Raw genomic sequence first — 16093 nt, 5'->3', positions numbered from 1 at the left:
AATGAACATTAATAATGTAAAGAAAAATGATAATATAACATCTTATCATTTATCATTCAATCAATCTCTTTAATTTGATTTTATAATTTATCATTTTACTTCCAGGAGGTGTTACTATTTGATATTTGATATTTTTGGGGAATCAAATGAACATCAATCTGAGATATACAAATATTCTAAGTCTAACGTGTAGAAAGGTTCAGCCCTACTTTTTGCTTTACATATATCATTTTAAAATTCCTCATTTAAATGTATCATAAGTAATTATTAAAATGGAAAATTAAAGGGGGAATGTATCATATTGGACAATAATTCAACTTATTATATATACTTGAAAGGGAAAAATATTAGACAAAACTATTTAGTTTGTTTGGGTGTTTTTTTTTTAAATCAGCATACTAGAGTAATAGAGTTCAATTTGAAACTATTTTTTTATTTCAATCGCAGTGTCGAGAAACACATATATTATTTCAAGAAAAGTATATACAACTTGCAGTAAACTTGAGAATATGTTCATAAACTTGAGAATATGTTCATACTTCATATTGAATATGAACAATTAATTTATTGTGTAGTTATTTATGTCTCTCGGTTAAAAGAGGCTCCGGTCTAGTCATATTTCTCTATAGGTCATCCGACACATCCTTAAACTCAAGTCAAAAGTTAATTATTTTTTATCTTTTTTTCCTGGTTCACTTCGAACATCAAGGTGTGATAATGTTTTTAAGGTCTTTATGTCTTACAATGGCATACCAAAGGAAATTATTCCCCTCTAGTACCCAAGGTTTAAAGGAATAGATCCTCTCAGGACATAACGATTCTATTCACAGTATATTGATACAAAAACAATTGTGTCAGTGAGTCACTCAACAGGAGCAAAATACATGAATATTTAATTGTGCAGAAGAAGAAGAAAAAGTTCAAAATTTGAGAAAATTTCTCTATTTATAGACAATAAAGTATAGTGTGAACAAATATTTATTGTGCCTTATCGAAAATGTCATATCTTTTTAGAAAAGTTACAACCCTTCAGAAAGGTCATAACCTTGCATAAAAGTCACAAATTTTCATAAAAGTCGCAACTCTTCTTAAAAGTCACAATTTTTCATAAAAGTTACAACTTTTCCTGAAAGTCACAACTTTTCATGAAACGGAAAGACTAGTTTGGGAAATAAATAAATTAAAAGGGAATCTTGATTTGTGGTGGCGTAACGTAGACGGACCTAGGGTTCTCTTATATATATATACATATATATATATGATAGGTTAGAAATTTTTAATTTTTAATTAATTTTATTATTTTTACTTTAAAATATGTGTTTATAAGCATTTTTTTAATTTTATCCAAACATTTTAAAATTGTTTAAAAGTTATTTTAATTTAAAATACACATAAAAGTAAGTCAATTAACACAGTCTCTAAATAACTAAGCTTTCATAGGATCATTATTTCAAATTGATATCTCATTTGGGATAATCATTTCAGATTCCAAATTCATTCACAATAGTTTGTCCCTAGGAGTGTACACGGGTCGATTTGGATCGGTTATTGATAAATCGAATCAACTTAATCGATTTTAAAATTATCAAAATCAAACCAAACCAAATATAATATACATTTATCGATTTGGTGGTTATCGGTTTCAATTTGATTTGTTTTGGTTATTAACCATACACAAAAATAAAAGAAACAATTCATTCAAAATGTGAAAAAAGTGACAACAATCCATTCAAACGAAAAATAGTTAGAATGACTTAAATTACTAAACTTTCGATCACTAAATTTACTATCAATAAAACTTTAAGATTCACTATATTGGCCTAGAAGGAAGAGACAATAACATTTCAATCCCACAAAGAATTGTCATAGACACTCATATACATGAAATCAATAAGATAAATGTTTTCACCTTGGACATTTTTGCTTTCAATAAGTAAATTATAAAGAAATTTTAATGAAAATATATGTAAGATCTTTAAAGTTGTTTATAAAAATAATATATTAAGTATGTATATTAATAAAATATATGTATATAATTTATCGGTTCGGTTATTTCTACGATTTTTTCGAATAAAAATCATAACCAAACCAAATACTATCGATTTTCAAAAATCTAAAATCAAACCCAAATAAAATCGATTTTATTTTATCGATTTTGTTCGATTTTTTGATTTGGATTGATTTTTATCCAAACCGTGAACACCCCTATTTGTCCCTATCATTTATAATAATTATATTAAACAATAATTATTATTGACTAATAGATCTTTATAAATTATATTTAATTGAAAAAATTGCAATTATTGAGTATGAAGATATGCAATTCTTTTAATATGATGTCTTAAGATATTTTGATATTTTATAAATGAACTATAATTTATTCATTTGATAAAATTGTATAAGAATTGAAGAAATTTTAATTGTTTTTACAATTTTTGAAGTTTTTATAATTTATGAAAAAACAAATAACTTAAAAAATCAAATTATTTGTCCAAATACATGAAACTTCAATTTCAAATTAATTTAATTTTAAACTATATCCTAACGGAAATTTTGACTTCAACATTACAATGTACTAAAAGAGTGTTATGATAACTAGAGTTGTCAATATGAGCTAGCCCACCCCATTCGGGCTAACCTATACAGACTTTGAAATTTAACGGGTCAGGTCGAGCTAGCCCATTTTTTATGTGGGCCAGAAAATGGTCGGCCCAGCCCACAAGTACGTGGGCTACGGGCTTTGTCGATCCAACTCTCTTTTCTTAAAAACATATTTTTTATAATTTTTTAAATTAAATTATAATTTAAAAATATTATCATAAATATTGACAAGACAATATTATATGGTGTTACTATTTGTTAATCAAATCCACAAATAAAATTATCTTTATAATATTTATTAAGTTTGATTTCAAGTAAAAACATAAATAGCTAAATAGAAATATTAAACTAGTTGTTTTCCAATAATCATAATAAAACACAAAAAACATGACAATATTCCATAGGCTATGGCCGATATAGTGATTCCCCTAGAAGTTTTAGGGAATTTTAATTTTATGTAGTACATATTTTATAAATATAATTTGTATTTAAAATTTGTAATATTTTAAAACTTTAAACAGATTTTTGAGTTTAGACTCTTGTTATTTATAATACTCTATTTTTATTTTTATTTTTTAATTAATTTTTATTTGATCCATGGGATACCCCTATTCATATTTCATAAGCCCAAAAAATTGGCAAACTTATTCAGGCTAAGCTAAAAAACTCTTTTCTTAAATGAGCTTCAAAAATAATAGTCTAATCCTATCAAATCACGAATTAAACCAGGCCAATTCAATGGGCCTAGCCCATATTGACGGTTCTAATGATAACGTACAAAAGGGTAATTTATGATAATGATGGAAAAAACCAGACCATCCTGGTCTCACCGCCTGCCACCATCTTCTTCTTCTTTATTGGCCATGATAATAATTAATGAGAAAAATTAATGACCGTCTTTTTTGGTTTCAATTATTTTTAAAATCATTTATGTGTACATTGTCTTTTGGAGATCCACGCTATTTTTTTACTCCTTCTTTCCGTTTCACAAAAAATGACCTGATTTGACTTGGCACGAAGTTTAAGTAAATAAATAAAACTTTTGAATCTTGTGGTCCTAAATTAAAATTATGTCAAATGTACAAAATTGCTCTTAATCTTGTGGTCTTAAACATGCCACGTGGAAAGCAAAAAGTAAAATGTTACCAAAAAAGGAAAGAAGTTATTTTTTTGAAACTGACTAAAAAGGAAAGGATGTCATTCTTTGGGAAACGGAGGGAGTAATTATTTATGTGTCTAATTTATTTCGTTTTACTTTTCTCTTATGGGTAGTTCATTATTTATCGAAAAGGAAAAATTACACGTATAAATAAACATATACTAGTTATTTAGTTAATATATTTGTAGTTTGCCTTAATTATAATTTGCGATCTATTTTTAATTATAATTACACAACTCAGTTTTTTAGTTTTGTATAATTCACACGTTTATATAATTTAGAATTTGTATAATATAATTTGTATAATTTTTGTATAACTATTTAACTTCAGATGTTTGTAATTGTATAAATTCGTTATTTTGAGTTTTTACAAAAAATAACTGAATTATACAAATGTACCCGTAAATTATACAAATGAGATAGCTTAAACTGTAGTTACAACCCGTAAATATGCAAACTATAGCTATGAAACATAATTAAATTTATTATAATGGCTATTTGTAAAAGTTCTCCTATTGAAAAATATTATTGATGGGATCTATATTGACCAAAAGAAATTTTGAATCATCCGTAATAACTTACTGGATCATACCTATAGCCTATACATTTTCCACAACATTTTGTATAGCATTTAGGAATTACAAAACGAAAATTCACAGTTTTTCTCTATTTTTTGTATGTGTTATTTCATGAATTTATTAGAATATAATATACCAAGTGGTTTTTTTTGTCCAAATTTTTTTAGAATAATTTGTAATGACCTGGTTAATGATATTCACATCCTCTATATCATTCACTCCAGCTTTTCTAGCATTTAGGTGTTGGAAAACAAAAATTCAGGATTTTCTCAAATTTTTATGTGTGTATATTCATGAACTTTTGGAAAATATTATTGTCGACTCTTTTTGGTTCAATTTTTTTTAGAACCATCGACCTATTGAACCATATTTGTATCCTCTAAAAGATCTAAGCCTTTTTTTTCTCTCAATATTTTAGGGCCACTGAATAAGAATTCAAAATTTTATTATTTTTTTGTATGTTAGTTCCTTAATTTTTGAAAATATACTGGCCGATTTTATTTGACCCAATGTTTTTTAAAGATAATCCATAATAACCTAGTAAAGGGTGGTTGAGTATAAGGGTGTGCAAAAATCAAATCGAAAAATGCTATTGGGTCAACGAATTTTTAATGCTTTTATAAAAAAAAAATTATTGAATGATCGATTTGGTGTCGATTTTTAGTATTGAATTATTGGATAAATCGATAACTCATTAAGACAATAGAAATTTACTACTATACCCTTTATAATATAAACTATTAATAATTTAACATAACTAGACACTGTATTAGTACTCTACACACTCCACACGTCACAATACTTCTTCTTCACATAAAAATTTTCATATTATGTATTGCTTGTAACATGTAATTGTAGCCTTCGTACTACATTTTTTATTATTGATGTAATTTCTCATTATATTTTATAGTAGTTGATTTGCTTGTCTCATTGTATCGTGCTAAACTGTTAGAGAAGTGAGAAATCATATATTTATTTTATGAGGATTTTTTTATTGAGTAAACTGAAAATCAAATTGTTAATGACCAAAAATCGATAAAGAATATCTTATTAGTTTGTTATTAATTTAGCATATTTAAAAATCAAAAATAAATAAATCAAACTAATGATACATAAAATCGAACCGAACCAGCTGATGCACACCCTGAGGGTTCGGGGTCGTTTGGGTGAGAATTCTCAAAATGCGATTACAATTGGAAGGGCGCAAGGCCCGTGCACCTTGCTTTGTACTCCCTCCGTCCGCAATTATTTGTCAGGTAAGGTCATGTACATCCCTCAAGGAAAATTTAATAGAAGGTGTAATTTGACTAATATAACCCTATTATATCAAAAATACCAAAAGTCTACATAACTTTTCAATTGAACTACACTATCATTAAGGGCAGAATTGGAAAAAGGCAATTAATTGTTTAAATTGACAATTAATCTTGAACATCTATTTTTAATATACCTGCCAAATAATTGTGGACGGAGGGAGTACTAATTTAGTTGACGTCATTAACATGTTAGGGTAAACCACAGGGGATGGATGGTTTACCGTTTGATTTAATCCCTCATTCTTTTGCCATTTGAAAAAGTTGTAATAAAATGATTATTTTATCCTTGGGCTTCGAAAATCAGTAATTTATATTTATGGTAAATAAATTTGTACTTTGGTGGAATCGAGAGGGAAAATTGGAATTTTAAATTGGATTTCGCCCGCTTCAGTTGAAATTTGAACCCTAATCCGAAGGTGGTGATTTCCAAAACAAGAGAGTGAAATGTCGAGATTTGATTACCCAACACTCCCTCGACAAGACATCATCGCTGTATTAGCGGAAGCTCAAATAGCGTCTGTCTCCGACGAAGATCTCATCAAACCCACCCCCGACTTTGTCACCAAACTCTACTCCAGCATTCTTCTCCATATCGACACTCTACAGTATTTACTAACCCAAACCTTTACTTGTCTCAATCAATCAATTTTATTTCTAATTACTTTCTCTTGTCTTTAGGGATGATCATGACCAGGTGGATTTCTCCGCTCTGGAGCACCTTGAGAACCCGGATCTTCATGTCGACTCTTTTCGGACCATTAATTTGTTTCATAAGATAAGGGACATGTTGGCTGCTTTGGATTGTCCAGAGATATTTACTCTAAGGGATTTGATCAAGCCTGACCCTGATCGCACCCGCTTCTTTGTCGGAGCCATCCTCAACTTTTGTCTTCACAGGTCAGTAGATACTTTTGTGTTTTCAAAGGGCTGTCTTTGTTAACTTAGGCAAACATATCTCTCTAGTTAACTAATGGATGAACATTCATTGTTCACTATCTCATTCATCAACCTGCAACAGATCAAAAGCTTACACAAACTTAGTCTTTCCAAGTTTGGCACACATATATGCTTCTCTGTTTGTTTTGAAAGGGCTAGCTAATGGACCAGTTGCTGTCTTTGTTTACTGAGGCAAACATATATGTGTTTTATCTTGCTTACTTTGACAAACAATCATTGTTTGTTCACCATCTCATTCATCAACCTGCAAAGAGATAAAAAATTCGGACAAACTTTGTCTTTCTAGTTTACATAAGTTTACAACAACAACATACCTAGTGAAATCCCACAAAGTGGGGTCTGGTTAGTTTACATAAGTTTGGCAAGCAAATATGCTTCTCTGTTTGTTTATGATAAATGAAAATACTTTGCAGAAAAAATGCTTCCAATTAATAGCTGGAATGGAGAAGTTTACTAGCTTTTGCCTGAGATTTTCTTTTCTTTTGTCCTTCAACTGAATTATCACCCCGTCTCACCCCAAAACAAAGTGTTGCTCAATTTTTCTCTTTAATGTGTTGTTGAAAAGTTTAGGGACACTAAATTAAATGCTATAAGGCCGATTGTGGAACATCTGACTCTCATTGATGAACAACGGCTAGCTCTGGAGGCTAGAATATCTCAGGTATCTGAAGTAGTAGAAAACATTTTTACAGGAAGCTTCTTTCTCAAAGTTTCTCTCAAGTTACTTACACTGTGCCTCACAGTTAAATGAAGAGATTGCAGTACATAATGAATCAAGAGAAAGGGAGATGCCTTTGGTTCAAGAAATAGATTCTAATGTTAAGGAACTGAGGCAAACAATTTCTGGTCTTAACAATCACCAAATGTCCTTGAAGGCCTCAATAAGAAAACTTAAGGAGAGGGCTAAAGAGATAGATGAAAAGGTCAGCTGTTTGGCTTTTTTCTCCTTCTAATGTCATATTTATTTCATGAATTACTAATAGCCTAACACTGGATTATCTGTCTGATGAAGAATACTTGCCATATGTTTGGTGTTGGCTTACTTTAGGTCCTATGTTTCTAGGGATCTTTTTAGCCCAGTCAAAGATTTGTATGATAGAGATTTACATCAGTGGAAAATATAGAGAATTGTTGAGTATTCTTGAGCATAATTGGTTGCTCACAACTTGAATTTATTATTACAAAGTGAGGACTAATTTTTTTCTTTCACTCACATTCTTGCAACTTTGTTTGTTGCTTTCTCTTATTTCTCACTTGCTCCTCACACTTCTCACTTGATGACTCACTTCATGCTTGCCTTCTTGCTTACTTAAGCACACATACATCTCAAATGGCCATCCCTATTTATAGGTGGTGATGGAAAAATTTAGTTGAGTATTCTAGAATAGCCCCCAAGGCCTAGCTCAAGCGGCAAAAGGTGGAGGATTTGTGGCTTAGGTCGCAGGTTCAAGCCCCACACCATGCAAAGCGAAGCCCGGTATTTAAGTGGAGAAGGGTAGAGGGACGGGCCCATTATCCACCGAGTTTAGAAGGCTGTGATTGGTCCGAAGGACGGGTCACAGACATATTTCTCGGTTATCAAAAAAAAAAAAAGTATTCTAGAATAAACCCTTCCACTTATTTCTGGAATTGCCCTTCCTAGAATATTTCTAGACTTCTCTCTCTAGAATTTTCATTCTAGAGCTCTTATTTCAATTCTCTATAAGTCTTGAATATTTTAGATTCTTCTTTGAAATATCTTGGATAATAAGTTGGTGATGACTGTTCAACAAAAACTTTTAGTACTTCTATATTTTATAAAATATTGGCTTGAGATGAGTATAAATGGAGCAACATTGTCAATGAGGATTCATATGACCGATGTCAACTTGCTTGGAATTTAAGTGCAATTGCTGTATAATGGTAGTGTTTGGGCAATCTTGTGCACACCTCGACTATATCTCATGTACTTGCCATCTCCTACCAACAAAAGTACAGAGTAACTTTACCTATCAAGGTTTAGACATATGGGAAGAAATCACCTAGTGTTTTGTTGGGTTTGGACCCTGGTCTTCCATGAGTTTCACCCACTTTATTAATGCTAGGCCACACCATTGGGCGTAGTTACTGTTTATCGCATATTATTGGATACAAGCTAGATCATAGTTTCTTTGATCACTGTATTATAAAATTTAGTATTTTTGTTTCCTCTCATCTACAACTTTCCTCTATGCAATTTAAATTCAATTTTACATTGTTACTTATTTTAATACTCATCTAGGAGTCATGCCGGTTTCAAAAAGATATCTGTGTTATGAACTAATATTCCATTTGCATTTGGTCTCCTTCCAGATTTCTAATGCAGACTTTGCATTGGTACAAGCTGTTCATGACAATGCCAATTTGCGTTCTAAGATTGTCCAATCACCGGATAAGCTTCAGGTATGAGTTATTACTGACTGTTGAGCTGGTTTTAAAAGAGTATGCATCAACTATGTCTTCTGGATATCTTGTGCAAGTGATGTGGTTTGTTATTTGTCAAGGGTGCTATGACATTGAGCTTGCTGGTATATTAATATTGATCATAATTGCAAATATGACTGATTTACATTCTGTAACTAAAGTATCTAATCTGGATTTCTTACATTTCTCTTGCTTTGACGAACCTATGACATATCTGCCTCCTGTTCTCTGAGGCATGGTTCCAGTTTCTCTAAGTTGAGATTCTTTCTTTTAGCTAGATCATTTCAGATTCTGTTTGTGAAATTAATTGCAAGTTTTCTGCACTTGCTCCTCTAACATCAAGTTGCTGCAGCCTTTTCGTTTCATGTGTTAATTTTTTGACTATTGAATTTTGTAGAGAGCACTGGAGGAAAAGAAATCATTTCAAGCTGAGATAAGGAATGCTGAAAGAGCAGCAATGCAGTCTTTTCAAAATAAAACTGCAATTCTTGAGGTTTATACAAAGGTACTGTTCATCCAATACAACCTTTATACTATATTTTCAACTCATGAATTGCATCTATACACTTATTTATGCTCAATAAATGAGAAACGGCATAGTTATTAGTATATAAAAGAGAAGTTGCAGGAGATTTATAAAAAGTGGAATGTTGTGCTAGCCTCCCATTTTTGTGATTTACTCTTTGCACGAGCAACTCTTGAGTCATGACATGCCCCTTTGAAAAAATGCAGTACGTGGCCAGGAACAAACAGCCTGTTTGGCGAAATCACCCTTTTTCTACATTAGCATGAGCAAAAGGCCATAAGTATTTAGTTATGTGTCCAGTTGATTGGATAATTATTTATTAGGTCTTAGCAACTTATCAAACGAGGTAAGAATATTTGATTGACATGTGTGGACAGTTTGCAGCTAGTTATTTCTTGAATAGGAAATTGTGGAAGAAAGAATTTGAGTGAATGTACCTCCTAAAATCAAATTTTCTCGTTATGGAGAAGAGTTGGCTGGGGTGATTAGAACTAAAATTTTGCAAGCATGCTTGCATGTAAAAGCTATACCTTCATAGCAATTGCACTGAAATTGTTAATATGTACAACTTTGAGTGGAAGTGCTTGATGACATTCTCTCATTTTGTTTTTCTTAATTATTGTTAAATTTTGTCTCTTTGTCAGGCGTACAAGAAAATGTCCAAGAACTTCAATCAGATGCAGGCTATACAGGAGCAGGTTATCATGCATGTCTTGTTTTGGGATAAAATTTGTCATTACTGCATTTTCAGTGCATACTTCTTAATTTCTCATGATAAATTATTTTACCTGAATGCATTTACTATTGTAAAGAAAACAAGTGAAAGTTAGATAATCAGAATAAGGAAAAGAAATAATTTATGAATACCTAACATATTTGCTTATTAAGATAACAAGGAACCAAATTACTTTGATCTACTAGATGAAGAAACAATCATTTGAAGTGGAAGGAAAATAAATATATAGATCTATCTATGATGAAAATCTAGTTTAGAATCTCATTTTATATTTGTGTAAAAGAGAGACAGAGGGGAACAAGAAGCATGCTTGACACAAACACAACTAAATGAAATATAGCGATGTAAAGAAAGTGGCGATTAGGATCAAAATAATAACATGATTTTTGAGAGAAGAAAATAAGAACATGTGTCTAATGAAACCTGAGAGATAGATATGAACTATTTATATTCAAGTCTATGCATAAGACTTGAACTAAGTTCTCATATAAGATGTCCGTGCATTCATCTTAAATTGTGTGAAAATATATTCTGAATCTTGGTTGATGACAGGGAGCTATCCAAATTTCACATCAACACGTGCCACTTATAAGTGTTTTATAGCAGTTGTGAGGAAAATAACAAATGAGTCTAAGAATCATAAAAGTGCCCTTTAAAGTTGTGAGAGGTCACTTGCTATAGACTATTAGAATAGAAATAAGTATATTATATATACATTCCTACCTAGAATAGGAATAGGAATCCTAGTTGGAAAAGGATTCCAATGTAGTGTCTATAAATAGGGTCTCAATGTAACAATTTAGATACACAATTCAATAATATTTTTCCCATATATTTCTCACATTATCAGAGCGTTGGTGAGAAACTTCAAGTCACCGTGTCAAATTCCGGCGACGACGGTTGGGACTGATTTGTGTCATCTTTCGTTCTGAAGGTGTTGTGCGAAAGACAACACCATCACGAGGCTCGGGAAGCTCAAGCGACCAAACCCTAGTTAGATCCATCGGAAAAAAACCCCTCATGCGCCGTTCGAAGGTGGAAGTTTTCCGGCAAGATCCGGGTCATGCGTTGGCGCGTAAGTGCTGCTCAGGTCAATTTTTTTCGAGCTGTTTTCTTCTGTTGGGGTTGTCCAGTATTTTCGATCAGAACCCATTCAGTTTTCTCCAAATCCAATCACTGGAATTAGGGTTCCGGCGATTTTCAGGCAGTTTCCGGCAAGTTCCCAGCGAAAACAGAATTTTTAGACCATTGTAGTGCAGTTTCCGGTGAAATCACAATTTTCTGACCACTGTAGGCAGATTCCAGCAGCTTCCAAAATTTTCAGACCACTGTAGGCAGTTTCCAGCGAGTTCCTTACTATTTTCAAGTCAAATTTCGGAAAATGTCTTTCGGGTGTGATGTTTTTGGCTCCAAAAATATGTGGATTGGAAGGAAATTCAAGCCTTATAATCACTTCAGAACCATTAATGGGAAGTTCAAACTATTTAGCTTGGGGTTCTTTAGTTGAGTTATGGTGCAAGGGTCAAGGTGTTCAAGATCACTTAAATAACAATGCTTGCGTGGTAGATGAAAAGACAAAAGTCTAATGACGAAGGTGCAAAAGCCAAAGCACAATGGGAGAAAGTGGATGCCCAATTATGTAGTTTCCTATGGTGCTCTATTGATTCTAAGTTGATGCCCTTGTTTCACCCATTTCAGACATGTTATTTAGTTTGGGAAAAGGCACTTGCTTTATACACTAATGACATATCTCGATTCTATGATGTGATATCTCGGTTGACCAACTTAAAGAAACAAGAATCCGATACTTGGGACAACTACAGACAATCATGGAGGAATTTGAAACGTTGATGCCTAACACTACAAATGTGGAAAAGCAACAAAAGCAAAGGCACACATTGTTTCTAGTTCTTACACTTGCTGGACTTCCTACTAACCATAACTCTGTGCGTGACCAGATTCTAGCCAGTCCTACGGTTCCCTCAATTGATGAATTATTCTCTCGTCTACTTCGTCTTGCTGCACCTCCCAGTCACAAAAAAGTTTCATCACCCACTGTTGACTCCTCTATTCTCGCATCTCAAACCATATAAAAGCATACATACCAGTCTATGGAGAATCGGTGAGGGGGAGGGTGTTTTGAGTGTCTGCATTACTATATATCTTCTGATCATCCTGATGTATCTATGGTCTTACCCATACCTCAGGTTTAACCTGTACCAACTTTTGAAGAATTTACGGTTACTTCTACATCTCCTATTGTAGTGCCACCACTCCTAACTTATCATTACCGTCCGCGTCCAGCCCTAGCCCCAAATGATTCATGTCATGCGCCAACTCTTACTGCAGACTTGCCTCCTCCTAGCCAACCGCTTGCGCTTCAAAAAGGTATACGATCCACTCGAAATACTAACCCTCATTATACCTTCTTGAGTTATCATTGTCTATCATCACCCCATCATGCCTTTGTATCGTCTTTGTCCTCTATTTCCATTCCCAAGACTACAGGTGAAACACTTTCTCATTCTAGATGGAGGAAGGCTATGGTTGATGAGATGTCTGCTTTGCATAAAAGTGGTACTTGGGAGCTTGCTGCAGGTAAATCTACTGTTGGTTGTCGTTGGGTTTATGCAGTCAAAATTGGTCCAGATGGTCAGGTTGATCGGCTTAAGGCTCGCCTTGTTGGCAAAGGGTATACTCAGATATTTGGGATAGATTATAGTGACACTTTCGCTCATGTGGCTAAAATAGCATATGTCTGCCTTTTTCTATCTATGGTTGTCGTTCGTCATTGGCCTCTTCATTAGTTGGACATTACGAATGCTTTTCTAGATGGTGATCTTGAGGAAGAAGTCTATATGAAGCAACCATCTGGTTTTGTTGCTCACGGGGAGTCTAGTAACCTTGTATGTTGATTGCGTAGGTCAGACCATATAGTAGTCATCCAGCAAGAAAGGGAAAGACCACTTAGTGTAGTGGAATAGGAAAGAGAGTGTCGAGCACAACTTTCGTGTCACCGAAAATCCTTTTTCGTTTATTGGGAGACTGAATGAAAAAGGATCGCAGCCAGTCTCTTTGTAGTAGTAATAGCGGGAAAGAAGAAACGATTTGGTCTCAATAAAAAAGCCTATGAAAAGAAAAGAAAATGGAATTGAAAGTACCTTGCCTTAGACTTCGAGTTGACAGAGAGGAATGACAGAACTCTGAAACAGTCTCCTAGAGCTTGGTTTGGGAAGTTCAGCACAGTAATTCAACAGTTTGGTTTGGTAATGATCAAAATGGTATCACCAAATTGAAGCAACATCTCTTTAAGCACTTTCAAACTAAAGACCTTGGCATATTGTAGTATTTTCTAGGTATTGAGGTTGCTCAATTTAGCTCAGGTATTGTTATTTCTCAACAAGTATGCCTTAGACATTTTTGAGGAGATAGGAATGATGGGATGTAGACCTATTGACACTTCTATGGATCCGAAATTTTAACTCCTTCCATGACAGGGGGAGCCACTTAGTAATCCTAAAAGGTATAGACGGCTCGTTGGAAAGTTGAATTATCTCACAGTGACTAGACCTGACATCTCTTTTTTTGTGAGTGTTGTAAGTCAGTTTATGAATTCCCCTTGTGATAGTCATTGGGAAGCAGTTGTTCGTATCCTGTGATATATAAAGTCAGCTCACGATAAAGGACTACTCTATGAGGATCAAGGCCATGAGCATATCACTGGATATACAGACGCTGATTGGGCAGGATCACCCTTTGATAGACGTTCGACATCCGAATATTGTATTTTAGTAGGAGGTAATTTGGTGTCGTGGAAGAGTAAGAAACAGAGTGTGGTTGCTCGATCTAGTGCATAATCAGAATATCGAGCAATGACGGCAGCAACTTGTGAGCTAGTTTGGATCAAACAGTTGCTGGGAGAACTAAAATTTGGCGAAATTGATCAGATGGAACTTGTGTGTGATAATCAAGCAACTCTTCATATCGCATCAAATCCAGTGTTTCATGAAAGGACTATGCACATTGAGATTGACTGTCACTTTGTCAAAGAAAAGCTACTCTCAAGAGATATTGTTATGAAATTTGTGAAGTCAAATGATCAGCCTGTAGATATCTTCACCAAGTCCCTCACAGGTCCTCGTATTAATTACATCTGCAACAAACTAGGTACATATGATTTATATGCACCAGCGGGGAGCGTTAGAACATAAATTAGTATATACATTCCTACCTAGAATAGGAATCCTAGTTGAAAAAGGATTCCAATGTAGTGTCTATAAATAGGGTTTCAATGTAACAATTTAGATACACAATTCAATAATATTTTTCCCATATATTTTTCACATAGACCATGGTTGTCTTGAGTTCTACACTAATTTTCCCCTGGATAGTTGTCATTCTAAGCAAAGCAGTCATGAGTGCCTTTAAATTTTGCCTAAATCATATGAATGATACTTGCAGGTTAATTCAACTAAATCTATTGAGAAAGATGTTAAGGTTCTCAAACTAAAGCTGAGTGACGAAGAAGTACAGGAAAAGTCCCTTGAAGCTAAACTAGTTGAAAGGCAAGGAAAAGGTAGCCGTAGCTGTTTTTATTACGTTCATTTGTAGTTTCCTCTTAAGTCCGATGCTAATATCATATATTATCCAGCGGACCAATTGGAAGAATTAAGAAAGCAATTAGAGAAAGAAAGAAATCTTAGTTTTGAGGAGGCTGCCAAAGAATTGAAAAATGTAAAGTTGGAAGTGGAATCAAAGAGGCATGGTCTTGAAGCTAGACAAAATGACTTGGAAGGTGTACTTGCAGAGGTACTGTTATCATGTCTTGATTTTCTAAAACAGTATATCTTGTTTGAGCTTGCTCCTTACCAAAATCACCTCTTCCATTAGGCGGATGCAATAACTGAAAAAATTAACTCAGTAAGGGAGTCTGGAGCATCAAAATGCCAAGAATTGGACCGTAATTGTGAAGAAGTCATAGCAGAGGTACAACTATCTCAACATCTATGTTCTACATATCTATTTTGGTGAATAAAACGGGGATTCAAACAAAGGGGAGCTAATATAATTGAGGCCTAGTTTGCCAATGGCTATTTTAATCTTTGTTTACTATTATTTGGATCAGTCTCTCTCTCTCACACACTTGTTTTTTCACCTCTTGATGCTCTCCCTCTGGGTTATTAATAGACACATGATAAGCAGATCGCAGGAGGGTTAACTATGCAAAAGTGCTTATTTTGTTGGAATGAATAGGACTTGTAACTCCAAGCCTACTTTTCTATGCGTAGTTGTGTAAATTTTTTCTTCTTACTTTTCCTCTGATATTATTGTTTTACATTGCTACACTGCAACTTCTCGTCGCCTAACTCAGAAAGCAAATATAGCAAGTGTTTTTTTTTTGCCGCAGTAACATATATGTAGAAGCAATAGAATTACATTATATCGCCTTCTTAGTATTGTCTGATTGCTTTAACGTGTTCTAATGTCAGTTTTATCGCCACTCAAACTCGATCAAAGACTTGCTACCGGACATTGAAGTGGACGAGACAAGTGTTGAGAAAAGGAGTTGATCTTTAACTATATCCTACTCTTATATATATATATCTTCTTATCTTATCTTCTTATTTATTAGAATTATTATTATTGTTAGAATTAGAAGTGGGAGTTTAAGAGGACGAACATTGCATTCACTAATTGTAAAAAAGGTATAGGAGTTGTACTCTTTTGTTGAATTGTTTTGGACCTATTTGGTGCAATTGAATTATTGTGTTTCTCTTA

The 16093-nt window shown here is 33.4% G+C and overlaps 1 protein-coding gene across 1 annotated transcript; it reads left to right on the top strand.

Moving 5' to 3' along the window:
- The first annotated feature begins 5892 nt into the window (after window positions 1–5892).
- On the top strand, window positions 5893–16093 carry LOC102586550 (probable kinetochore protein NUF2). The gene is made up of 11 exons (XM_006342125.2): window positions 5893–6259; window positions 6333–6551; window positions 7182–7272; window positions 7355–7534; window positions 8943–9032; window positions 9451–9558; window positions 10224–10277; window positions 14777–14891; window positions 14967–15124; window positions 15206–15301; window positions 15805–16093. The coding sequence occupies exons 1-11, from the start codon at window positions 6099–6101 to the stop codon at window positions 15883–15885; spliced, it is 1353 nt and encodes a 450-aa protein (XP_006342187.1). The 5' UTR covers window positions 5893–6098; the 3' UTR covers window positions 15886–16093.

This window comes from Solanum tuberosum, unplaced genomic scaffold, assembly GCF_000226075.1.
Source record: "Solanum tuberosum cultivar DM 1-3 516 R44 unplaced genomic scaffold, SolTub_3.0 scf00032, whole genome shotgun sequence".
In the NCBI taxonomy this organism is placed as follows: Eukaryota; Viridiplantae; Streptophyta; class Magnoliopsida; order Solanales; family Solanaceae; genus Solanum; species Solanum tuberosum.
Note: the sequence above shows the minus strand (reverse complement) of the source record. Positions and strands in the feature narration are given on the sequence as shown.